General features: G+C 41.5%; 1 protein-coding gene across 1 annotated transcript in view; it reads left to right on the forward strand.

The window, feature by feature from the left end:
* LOC135904108 (uncharacterized) overlaps window positions 1-13,260 on the forward strand; it is a 48,611-nt gene that overhangs the window by 10,809 nt on the left and 24,542 nt on the right. Inside the window, exons 4-9 of the mRNA XM_070530752.1 lie at window positions 4,376-4,391; window positions 5,283-5,380; window positions 11,110-11,130; window positions 11,549-11,569; window positions 11,901-12,011; window positions 12,980-13,024. Coding sequence (XP_070386853.1) covers window positions 4,376-4,391; window positions 5,283-5,380; window positions 11,110-11,130; window positions 11,549-11,569; window positions 11,901-12,011; window positions 12,980-13,024 — 312 coding nt within the window. The remainder of the gene's footprint in view (window positions 1-4,375; window positions 4,392-5,282; window positions 5,381-11,109; window positions 11,131-11,548; window positions 11,570-11,900; window positions 12,012-12,979; window positions 13,025-13,260) is intronic.

The following is a 13,260-nucleotide window of genomic DNA, read 5'->3' on the forward strand; positions in this document are numbered from 1 at the left end:
ACAACGTCGGTATTACTAGAATTTATGAAATCGACTGGCCTCATGCAGTGAGCGACTGTATAGGTGAGATGGGCAGCCCAACGGTTTCGCACTGCTAATGTCTGGCTCCATTTCCTTTCTTTTTTTATTCTCATCTCTTAACCCATTGCTTCTGCATTTGGCTTTAAATCGGATGCGAGTCTGGCTGTCCTTCTTTCCTTCTCCTACCACCATCGCTTATGATGAGCCAAAGTTCCCCGCCAGATTACGTTTTAATGCGAAGTGTTCTTGACTCATGTTTGGCACTCTGCTGTAGGTAGGTAGTTAAGTTCTTGTCTCCCCCCTCGCCCACATCGCCTTAAGAAAAAAAAAATAATGTGTGACCAATGTGGGAATCAAATCTGTGCCACCGAGTAAAGCAGCCGAGTGCTCTAACAATCACGTCACGATCGCACGTATGCTTATTTCATTCCTAAGCCAGACAGCTCTTTGAAACACTCGGCAAGTGCCCACCATGTCACTTCATCGTATTCTTTCCTTGTGACAGTTCGCTTTTTGAAGTTCCGTGTTCGAGGTTCCGGGACCGAGCTACTTTGCCCAGTGCTTTCTTTGCAACAGCTTACGCTACGTAGAAACTGTGGGCTGTTGTACAGATTTCACAATCGCCCAAGTTAATGAAGTTTTAACGTTTTTTCGTCCAAGTACATATGCCATCGTCATTTTAACACACACCACGCGAAATAGTCATATGTGTACGTACGACTATATAACACGTAGTCGCTGGTGTCGTCACAATTTATGTTCCTCACTTACGCTCGTCCCCTAAGTATGTAGAACCCAGCTATCGCTGGGTTCTACATACTTAATAATTGAGGATAAAATTATAACGGGTGACCCAGAAAAATCAGAAACATTTAACATGTATTTTCAGTCGGTGTTTACTCAAAGGACTCCACACCCAGCGGTGCTAACCCCTAAGAATATTACTAAAGAGATGGCTAAAATTGAAATTTACTATGCTGATTTGGATGGTTTGCTGTGGGTTCTGGACACCTCCAAGGCTACATGGCCAGATGGGATATCATCTCATGTGCTTAAAAAATATCCCACTATTGTTGTCCAACCTCTATTCGTTATGTGCATATTGCCTCTTGATAGTGGCCTAGTTCCAACAGATTTGAAGACGGCAAATGTTGTCCCTGTGCATAAGGCAGTTAGCAAAAAACTTGTACAAAACTATCGTCCTATATCCTTCATTTCAAACTGCTGTAAATTGTTAGAGCTCATTATTTACATCGCGTTGTTCAATTATCTTGAATCTATTCATTATTTCGCTAACGCCCAGCATGAATTTCGGCAGGGCCACTCATGGATGACGCAACTAGCTGAATTTCAACATGACATACTAACTGCACTTGATCACAACAACGTTGTTGATGCTTTGTTTCTTGATTTTCGCCGAAGCCTTCGACACAGTACCTAACAATCTGTTACACATCAAACTCGCTTCCATAAGCATAAATGCCAAACTACAAACCTGGATCCGGAATTACTTAAGCAGTCGCGAACAGTGTGTCATTTTCAATGCAAGGAAGTCATCGTATGTAAGCGTGACTTCAGGAGTACCGCAAATTAGCATTCTGGCTCCGCTCTCATGTTTGGTTTACATAACCGACATACGTGAAAAAACGTTCCAAAAGCCAGGGGAACTCAAACTTCAACATGTCACTGGCTTGAGTAAAGCCAGTGATAACAACACGTTGAAGTATAAACGACATAGTAGATAATATACAATCCCGCATTAAACTATTCGCAGATGACACCGCCATACATCTTCAAGTGGCTTCAATAGGAGATGCAGAATTATTACAAGGTGAACGAAACACAGTAACATGTTGGTGTACTAACTGGAATATGTGCTTAAATATCTCGAAGTGTAACCATGTCAGTTTGGAAAAGACATTTCAAAATTCCAGTCTTAATGCAGTATCACTAGCGTTGCAGCCACAAAAGTACCGGGTTGTAAGTATCTGGGAATTCAACAAGGCTGATTCTTGGGCTAGTTGGTATGGTTTACTCATAATGGCAAAGCCTTTAGCGGAATTCAAGAAAGACAGGGACGTGACAGAGACACAGGACAGCGCTATCACAGACACGTCAGCCTGAGCGAGCAAGCCAGTCGACTTTGTGCGGCTGGTTATCCCAAATAAATGCTTGTTTCTGTGGTGGAGGGCTTGGTGAAGAAGTGCAAGAAGAGCCGCGGTGAATAATCCACAGAAAGGAAAACGACGGCGGTTATTCCGTACATGCACGGTATCTCCCATAGGCTGAAGGGGGTTGCCAATAAGGCGAATGTGAAGTTGACATTCTTTGCCCCAGAGATGTTATGAAGGTTGTGTAAGCTGACGGACCCGTTTCCCAAATAATCAAGGGGATGTGAAGTGGTGGTTTACGCAAGGGGTGTTTTACCGTATTCCGATAGCGTGGGGTCGGATATACATAGGACAAACTGGCAGATGCCTCAGTGAAAGGCTTGCAGAACACAAGCGAAATGTGGCAAAACCAAGGGACGGGAACCTTTCTGAACATTGCCGTGATTGTCCCAGCAAAACCTACAAGCCAATCTTCGGCGCATGCACATTGGAAGCCGGGAGCAAAGACCACTGCATGCGTGAATAATCGAAGCCCGGCTGATTCGACAAAACGGAGCAGACTGTTTTAGTACACCATCAGTTAATCTTTCTGACAAGGAAATCGCGTTCCTGGACGGTAATGACGTGTGCTTGCGTAGAGTGTAATTTATGTTTTGTATTGTTGTATCCTTCCTACCTGCTTCGCTATATATTTGCCTCTGCGTTTCAATAAACGCCAGTTGAAAGTTAGCGCTGCCCTGTGTCTCTGTCCCGTTCCTGTCTTATTTTGAATTGCGCTAAAGGCTTTGCCAATATGAGTAATGTGGGAATTCGTTTAACGGTGTCATTGAACTGGAACAAGAACATAGATTTGAAGATATCAAAGGCTAGCAAAATGTTGTTGTTTATTCCCAGAAACATTAAATGTGCAACAAAAGAGGTAAAAGAGACTCTTTGCATCCCACATGTGAGATCAATACTTGACTATGCTTACGCTATTTGGGATCTCACTCAGAAGTATCTTGCAGACAGAATAGAAAAAGTTCAGAACCAGGCAGCCCAATTCGTCAGCAATTATTACAATACCTTTGCAAGTATCTCGGAAATAAAGGCCACATTGGGTTGGGAAACACTGCAATCTAGAAGAAAACTGCGATTAAAATTTTTTCACGATATATATCATAATCAAACAGGAAAAATTATATTTTTGTACCAACGTATCGTTCAAAGTATTGCCAGCACATGACCAAAATAAAAGAATACTCCTTCAGAACCACCAGTTTTTTCAATTCCTTCTTTTACAAACAATCGGGGATTGAAACCAACTTCTCGAAGACGTGGTAAACATAACCGATAACAGTGTCTTTTTTTCATCGTTGTAACTTGTGCCATGTATATCATAACTTGTTATCTCCTCACCATTTGCATATTGCACTAAATGCGTGGTGATACGCTATTATTGGTATATTCTACATTCTGTTTTCATATTCTTTTTTAGAAATGTGTTTAAACTATGTCTACTTTGTATATGCACGCCTCCCCACCCCCCCCTTCCTGCTATAATGGCATTATGGCGTTGCAGGAATTTTGTAAATAAATATCAAAAGCTCGCATATAGCGTCTGGCGTAGAAATGATACCACTGCCGTTATGCGATAGTCCAAAACGTGGGTTGTCATTGTGCCGTTGTCGTCACACAGATGTACGATTGAGACTCGCACACACAACTACTCACTTTACAGGAACACGTTGGTGAACATGGTATCGTTTTGTTAAACCCCGAACAATGCTGGATAGCCAGGTACCCGCAAGATGTTTCTCACAACATAAATTTACACAGTGCGTGGGACCTGCACATTTTTTTTATAACCAGGTTTTACCGTATCACGTCGTAAATCTCCTGTTTGAAGTTTGTATAGATGCTTTGAGTTATAGTAACAAAGATTTATCGCTTGTGCGACATTCTGAAAAAGGAAATGCACTAAAACGTGCCTTATACTGCCTTAACGTGCCATCTCGAGCAAACTGAAAAATATTTACTTGTTGTTTTCATTATCTTTAGTATCGCAAAGCATTCACTAAAAGACTGGAAGAGAAAGACGTTGCGCAGAAGTCTCTTCTTCAAATAAAACATGCATTTTGCTTGAGGTTCTGCTGGAACACCGTATACATAATATAGCTTTACCTGCAGTTGCCGCTTACCTTAACGCTGTGGGCCGAATGAAGTGTACTTGTAATCTAAAAACAAATTTTCATTCTTAACAGTTGCCGGAGCTGGAATGTAAGTACGACTAAAGCAATAAAGTGCTGTTAAATTTATGTTATTTGGCCTCAGGCTTTCTTATGCTCTTAGCCTTTATGTGAAGATATATCTGCATTTTCGTAATGTACTGACCTGTCACAGCCCTCGTTTGAGTTATCTTACGCTATCTGGAATGAGTTTTTTTTTAATCTTTAGTTTTTATCAGGAATCATTGCGCAACTGTTTGGAAGCTAATGCCACGTGGTGGGTAAAGCGATAGGATGCAACTATATAAATACGTGACATACCTTCCGCAACTTTATATTGCTCAACCTCACAGACCTGTCTATATGTTGCAGATCTGGTCTAAAATAAAGCAAATAGAAGAAAGAAAGAAACTTACCTGTCTTTGTTACCACCTTCCACAATAGAGCTACACTCACGTATAAATTGCTCCCAGCTAAAGAATAATTTTTTTCCATCTATGTGATAGCACTATTCTGGTTTCCATACTGCTACATTTATTTACTCATAGGAAAATAACTTTAATCTAAATTAACCTTATTTATCTGACAGAAGTAAAACCGAGATAGTTGTGCTTGAACTACAACAACTGTGCAATTACATTTGAGGGGCGAAATATAGAACTCTGCACCCATTACACGATTAGTGTGGTACAGCGTAAGAGTGAACCATATTGACCAAAACGCACGCATGTCATGGCGTGCGTGCTCCGTTGTTAATTAAACGGATTGACAAACAACAATTATACCAGCGAGATGTAGACATGCGCAATGTTTATAGTAAAAAGCAAAAGGAGATTTGAAAAGTTGGGCGCGAAAAACGCCACGCGTAAAAATGAGCATCAAAGCTGAAGCGTTAAAAATGCGTTTTGCAGTCACCCACAATATTTGGTCTTATCGCGTGCAGTTCTGGAGCCGGCGCTACCAGAGGCCTCGTAATTATGTGCGCTATCTTCGTTTCCCTCGGTCTCATCGTGGCCTGCGTAGTGTTCATCAAAACCAAAGGTATACATTCCTTAAGTGCACCTTACAATACCACCCTAACGTTTGCGTATAGCAGAAGAAAATTAGGTTTTCGTTTAATTGAGAAGAGAATTGGGAAGACACTCGGGGAAGACACGTGCCGTGATTCCTTGTAAAAAGGCTTCGCGAAGTCTAGGGCTACTTTGTCATTGCGTACTGGTCCCACGGGGAACCTAAAGCACTGGATAGGAGGCGCGAGGAAGCTTGTGTGTGCAACTAAAATATGCTGGCGCCATCCGGTAGACAGGCTTCAAGAAAGGCAGGACATTTGCAACGATAACGGACGCGCATCTGTTAGTTCGCTTCAGCCAGTTCCAACACCAATGCATTTCGACGGACACTTCAAAAATTAATATCGGGGAGATGATGCGGCCCCGAGAATTAGTTCCAATTGGACGCCGTGCGAACTCAGCGCCTATGAATCGTAGATTGAAATGTGTGGCGTAAAATAATTAATTAAAAAGGTAATTCGCGTAATTGCGTTACTTATTCAATTGAACATTTTTATTTCTCGTAGAAGTAATGGCCGCCTCGTCGAATGTGGTATCTTCCATAGGCAACCTTTAAAAAAATTGGTGCAGCTAAAACACCCTGTGTGTTATAGTTGCGGTAAAGAATTGAATTTGTTTATTGAAAACCTAATAGGGGCAGTTTTGTAACCTGTTTCTTCCGGTAAATATCGGATTTCAGTTGCGCCTGGGATCACCGCACTTTGATTATGAGATGCCTCTCCAATGCCGGTTCTAGCAAATGATCATTTGCTGCGGGCCTGAAGGAATGACAAGCAGGCCTACTTTCTCCGCGCTGCAAGTGACGCAATTTTGAGCCTTTCCTTGCGAGTAACTTGATGCGATGAACTTTGCCACCTTAATTTGTACTGAGTCAATGTTATAGGTTATGTTATCATGGTAAGCATGTTATATGATGAATGCGTACTCTAGCGATGGCCTGATTAAAGACACATGCTTGAAGCTTGGTTTCACCGTTTGCATGCAACAAGCATCGTTTGAGGAGTCCGAATGTTTTCCGTGATTTAGCAGTAAGTTATTCAACGTGGGTATACCAACCTAAGTGTAAACCATAGTAAGCAGTAGACATTAAAATAAAGTTTTAGTTGTTTTCTCGTCTGGCACGAGTTGCACGGTTTGTATTTGGATAAGTGTTTCACGTTAACCTATACGGAGAATCCATCCGATGAAGGACAGGAAACATAGAACTGGAACACGAGATCATGCATTAACAAGCATGACGGCCAAGGCTCAATTGGGTCACATATGGTGGGGCCCAACGGGCTTATGTCGGACATATGGCTGATTTAATCTGTTGTTTTGCTTTCAAAACTGCAAGATAGATATATATAGAAAAAGAACAAAAACCTTATATTATAAATAGAGTAGCACATTCCTCTAAAAACTTATTTAGGCGATCTCTGAAAACTCTAAATACATCTGTAAGTTAAATGCATCATCCCTGTATAGACAGCCTGCATTCCTATGGATTCGTAGTTTATGTATAGCGGTTTCCACAATCTTTTTGAAAACGACTCATTCGCAATCGTAAGGATGAACAACACACCGATGGTAGTTGTGTTCAGGGATTCCGCTTCAGTCTCGAAAGCTTTGCTTAGAAAGGAAAGAAATGCTTACGACAAGTCTTCAGGTGCTCTACATATTGCTAAATGTCATTTCTGTGAGAGACGTGTAAATTTTATAGGAATAATATTTCGTACTGAGAACATACTGTTATTCTGTAAGTGTTTGCTACAGGCGCATAAGTCACGTCTGCCAGCAGCAGGTTGTAATATTGCGTGGTCATATCAAATTAGCATTCGACAACATTTTAAACAGAAGAACACAAAGCATAGTACTGCACGAAATCCATCGCAGAGCCCGAGAACTTTTGTCATCTGCCAATCGACAGAAATTTCAGCCTTTAACAGAATGCAAAAAACGCATGCTTTTCGGTGTATTTTTGGGCGCAAGAATATTCTTGGGTTGTCATATTTATACTGTACATCTACGACTGTTTTGTCCCTATATATACATAACTGTTTTTGCGTGTGTGTGTATGTGTGTGTGGAATGTGAGACTTAATAAGTCAGTCAGTTCTTGCGAAAGAAGTATAAGAAAATATATTTTGCTTGTAAGACTACGGTACCTTTTTCTAGGCACTATACTAACATAAATACTTGTATGAGAGATTTCATTTAAAAACACCGGCCAGACGTTGGTCTTAATTATTCAACTTCTCAGATATTTTAGTTGTATGAAAATGGTCGATGAGAACACTGTAAAACGACACTAAAAACTCTCGACACAGCTTTATGTTGCTCAGTACGTACTACATAAAAGTGTTTTCCCGAACGTGAAAAGATCCAGCTAATGCACACAAAATTGCCGCGCGTCTGACCGCTCGAGGCACTTTGCGTGTATTCGCGGGCTTCTTTCACGCTTGGAAAAATACTTTTATGTAGCACGTACTGAGCAACATAAAGCTGTGTCGGGAGTTTTTCATGTTGCTGTACAATTTTATCATTGACACTTTCCATCTAATCATGGTACTTGAACAGCTGATTAACTAATTAAGACTAATTATCTATATAGGCCGAATGAACAAAGATTAACTTTCTCCAAGTGACGGAAAACAATATTACGTCGTTTCTGTTCAGCTACGTGGCATTCGCATATTTTTAAACTCTGGCTAAAATTTTCTGGGGCACCCTGTATACATACCTGCAATGAACCCATCCGCAACAATGCACTGCTGGGCGACGTTGAATCATGAATACTAATTTTTTTATATATATTTAGGGGAATACCATACAAGTTTTATATTTACACTGACCAAGCGTGCAAAGCTGCCACCATCCAGTGCGCGTGAAGAGGCACACATGTGTAATGCATTCGCTCAAATATACAGAGCTGTGTTTTATGTTCTGACTACATTGGTGTTGGCTCACGAGATACGTCGGGTTTAACTCAAGCTCCAAACACGATATCAATTCTGCATCAGAGAAAAAAGCAATAAGAATATGTCCGTAAGTGCGGAGTCATTACTGATACTGATGTATGCGTTGACAGGGTTAACGTAAGGTTTAGAGCTCGGCTAATGATATGCGTAATGACTTTCGTTGCATACCCAACGACACGTGGTGGCGCCGTGTTCGAAGTGTCCGACGGGCAACACAGCGCTTCCTTTGGAGCATGGAGATTCAGTCACTTTCGGAAACGAGCGACCATTAATTAACACCAAGGGCGCGATGGCAAAGTTATGGTGCACATATTTGTATTCTCCGCTCAAACAGGGCGATAAATAGATAGGGTTCCTCGGGGCGACGACTAAATGAGCGACGAATTCATTTAGGAAGGTATCACCACACGCGTTCACGGTGCGTGCTACCACGCAGTACGCCTGCCACAAGAAACCGCAAGTTTACATATCACTCATCGCTTCATTACAAATGATGGCATTACCCCGATGTTGCACAACAAAATAACAGCCGACAGTTGTCAACCTCCGACAGGGCACTACATTTTGTGGCGCAGAAGGCAACAGTGTGAGAGATCGAGCTAGTTGGTATTTCATGACCATTTTTTTTTGCGCGCAGAAGCCACAATGGTTAGTTGGTGGTGCTGTTGTTACGTTGTGTTTATTTTTCTCTCGGTGTACGTGTGGTGTGTCTTCTGCATGTACGATCGACTTCTATATGTATAAAGAACATGTTCTCTAATAAACGTTTTGTTAAAAGTAGGCGCTTGTACTTGTCTATAATTATCTCTTTTGCTCTGGCTGCTAAAGAAAGCTAAGTGATGAGAGAACGCTTTCATTTTTGTTTTCGTTTGCTTGTGGCTAAATTCGTATACTAACAGCACAACGAAAACCAAGCCTCCGCGCGCAGGGAATAAATGGTGGCTGGGATGCGCTGCGGATTTTTCAGTGTGTGTCAAAAAGTGTCGTGCTCATTCGCTATAGGAATTTCCCGCAATTGACGTGACAGCTTAAACGACCGCCAACGCGCGTATATACGTACGATGCTTGAACCAAGGCCCAATCAATTGCGCCACTTGAGTGGTGCAGGCGCTAAAAAATTCGGGTGCCCCACTGGCAAATTATGTTAGACACGTGATGCTTTCCTTGGGATTGCAAAGTCCAACACACGCGCTTCAAGATTCTTGCCGTGAGTTGCAGCTCCGAATCCACAGCACGTGCTAATAAACGCTGCTTCTTCAGCTCAGTAGAAGTCCGAGGTAGCCCGTATGGCAGCATATCTCTTGAGGCTTACGCTGCCCTCCGTATTTTCCTTCAACTTTCAGCCTCTATAGGTTTTTGCACGTAGTTCCTTGGCACATGTAAGAATGGTGTTGCGTGTTAGAAGTACACATGATACTATTTGTTCTTCCGTTGATGTCCTCTTAATTGGCCTCCGAAGCAATGATATTTTACCCTTACACAACAAAAATAAAAATAAAATGACTGTTCTATTTTATCTAAACGCGCAGCAGTTCTTTGAGCACACTTGCACGAACATGCTGCGTCAGCTCTTATCTAAATTTTCAAAATTATCTTTTTCACATGGTGCCGGAACTGTCACCTAACGTTTACTTTAAGCTTGTCGTAACAGTGCCCTAGATTATTGGATCGCATTTCTGCTGGCCTTTCGCGGCGCAATAGGGGGAAAGCATCAAGGAAGTTTTTGCTATTCAGACTCATTAACCCTCAAGGATTTGTCGTCTCAGCCAATAGCACGTAATATGGATTGGATCTGTGCTCGGTTCGCCATTTGTCTTACCAATATGGGAGCTGCGCACCATCAGAAACTAGCCTTGAGAGGACGCGAACTGTCCTATACTGTCCGATGTTCTTTGGCCATATCTGGCCCTTGCGCGATAAAACGCTATAGATTACCATCACTGCCCTATGTTATTGACGTTTCCTGTGCAGTGGTACATCGAAAACCACACGGTTTATGTCTTACCAGCGCTAGCTGGTTTAATTTATTTTTAATAGCAAACGCTTCTTGCCAGCACCTAAAATAATCGCCTATAAGAGTAATCAGCCACAAGAGCATGACACATTGAGTTAAATTGCTTATCGCAACACTCTTATGTTAAACATAAAATACATGAATTTTCATCAACATTCTCTTATACATCAATACGCTTCGAAAACTGTAAATATGAATCTTTATATTTGTCTATGAGTCTTTGGAATTGTCAGGGATCTTATTTTGACAATTCTTTAATCCAACCGAAAGGTGGTAGACCTGCTGTGGTGGTTTAGCGGCTATGGTGTTGCACTGCTAAGCACGAGGTCGCGGGATCGAATCCCGGCCGTGACGGCCGCATTTCGATGGGGGCGAGATGCAATACCACCTGTGTTCTGTGCATTCCGGAAACGTTAAAGACGCCCTAGTGGTCAAAGTTATTCCGGAGTCGCCCCCCTACGGCATGCCTCATTTTTAAATCGTGGTTTTGGCACGTAAAAGCTCAGAATTCAACTCGACTCCGAAAGCTGGCACATAGCCAGCAGGTAGAATTCCAATTAGTAATTTCATGGTAGTGCGGAACAGGTCTTTCTACCGGTGTGAGTTACAAGCTATGCGAATTTGAATATATTAGGTTCTCATGAAAAAGGGTGCACATTACATGATTCTCGAAGCGTGCAAATTATGTCTTACGCTGATCACAGCCTTCGTTCTTTTCTTTTTTCAGACGACTTCTATTCCCCACCAGGTAAGTGCATTACATTGTTTTGTTTTCTTGACTGCATCAAGTGACCAAATGTGCAAATAATATTGTCAATTAGATGGCATGAACAGCGCAAATACTTCATTTAGTTATTTTTGGTATTGCCAAGTCGTTGCATTTCACGTTTGCCAGTTCATCTGTATATTTTATAAGGTGGCTTCTTTCCTCCTGGCAGTCTAAACCTTCTGGAGTCTCTTGTTGAGTCGCGTCGAAAAAAAAAACGATAGAAAGGAATAGACAACTTGAATCATTCTAAAAACATTGTATTTGTTTGTAAGTTTCTAGCTTTTTGAGGCCCTGAGCAAACTTTGTTTCATAATCAAACAAATGAAACGTCTTATCCATAACATTGCTTGCTCTTAGTACTCGTGAACTAAGTTAATTACTCCCTATTCATTTGCAGCATCAAGTAGCATTATGCTGGGTAAGAGCTCACGAAACCATGCGCTTCTGTTAGTTCAATCAACAAATCGCGGTGGGGAAAAAAGTTGCCCACGCATGAAAGTATATATGTAAATCTGTATTCGCATTTCTTGTGGGGCAAAAGTGGCAGCAAGCTGTTTAATGAGTGTGTATTGGTGCGTAACATTATGTTGCGTGAGTCAAGCCTCCCGAAGCAGTAATGAGGTAGCATTTTCACTACGAACAATGCTTTTGTCAATGCGCCTGGGACAGCATAGAAGAGAACAGGAGTTAGAGGTCAACTTCTGTTAGCAGGACAACTTCTGTTACTTTTTTATATTTCACTCTTTCAGATTCAAACCCAGTTATTTGCGTCTACAACGATACTTTAGAAGCGCACATCACGTTCCCAGAGGATGGGCTGTGTAATTTCGTCATCTTTATGTCCATATATTACGTCCAAGGTACGTTTTTCCTGTTTTGTTCATGGTTATAATCTTTAACGTATCGTCAAGTCGTATTTCATTTTATGAGAATATTTCGACTATTTTTTCAAATAATAACATGCACATTTAAATAGCAGCATAAGCTGCAAGTTCGAAAACAAGAACAAAACACGAACGAACGAATGAACAAACAAATAAGTAAATAATCAAATGCAGTCGACAGTGGTGCCATTCGAAGAGCTAGATAATTTACATATTTCTGTGGAAACATTGCCTAGAAATAGTCTTGACTTTTCTTTATATGTCAACGCAACATATATATTTTTAATTGAAGATGCACATAATTTGAAGGCATCACTCAGTTATAATTACGAAACAGACGTCCATTGTTGTTCACTTTTGCACGAAAGTTTTGCTAAGTTTAGCCAATGACTAAGCAATAAAGCCTAAATACAGGCGTGCCCCCATCCAAACTGCGCTAAGATGAAGAAAAATGAATGACATAACTCTCGGCGGGTGAAGCAAATCTGACAATGGGGGAGGACATGGAAAAATCTCGCGTACGTTTGGTGTTCCGCCTATATTGCTATCGGTTATTTGTTAATTAGGCAACCCCTTAAGCGACGACTTGTACGTCATGTAGAAGGCTCTACCCGGCCAGCATGTTATCAACAGTTTGTCGCACTTTACGCTTCATATGTACAGCTCTGTGGATGGGAAAGTTCTCATCCTGAAGTCAGTTGAACCTGAAGCTACTTTTGAATAGAAATGGTTCATACCATCACCGCCATCCGCACCACGACATAACAATTCGCACAACCACTAACACACCACCACCACCAACAACAACAATAACAGCAACAACCACGACGACGACTACCACAACAAAACCGCATACTTTTGAGGCATAACTTTTATATTAGAGAATTTGATTTGATTTTATGCGCAAGCCTTCTACTTCGCAATTCTTCATGCCGGAATTGCAGGCGAAAACACAACAAGGAGACGTTCCGGAGATGAACAGGAAAAAGGTTTGTGAGATTTCCTTTACTCAGCACATGGAAGAATGCATGACTCCATCGTGACTATTAGCAATCCATGTTTCTAAATGTGCCCTAATGTATTGTACAATGAGCGAGCTCCCAGACAGGTAAACTATTGTGTAGTTCAGCGCTTGCAAGAACATCATACTAGAATGCTGTAGCGCGCAGGAATGCGAAAACTTAAATCCCCTTTTTGGTCATAAATGAAGTCAAGAGGTGTTTGA

This window comes from Dermacentor albipictus, chromosome 1 (genome assembly GCF_038994185.2).
Source record: "Dermacentor albipictus isolate Rhodes 1998 colony chromosome 1, USDA_Dalb.pri_finalv2, whole genome shotgun sequence".
NCBI lineage: Eukaryota > Metazoa > Arthropoda > Arachnida > Ixodida > Ixodidae > Dermacentor > Dermacentor albipictus.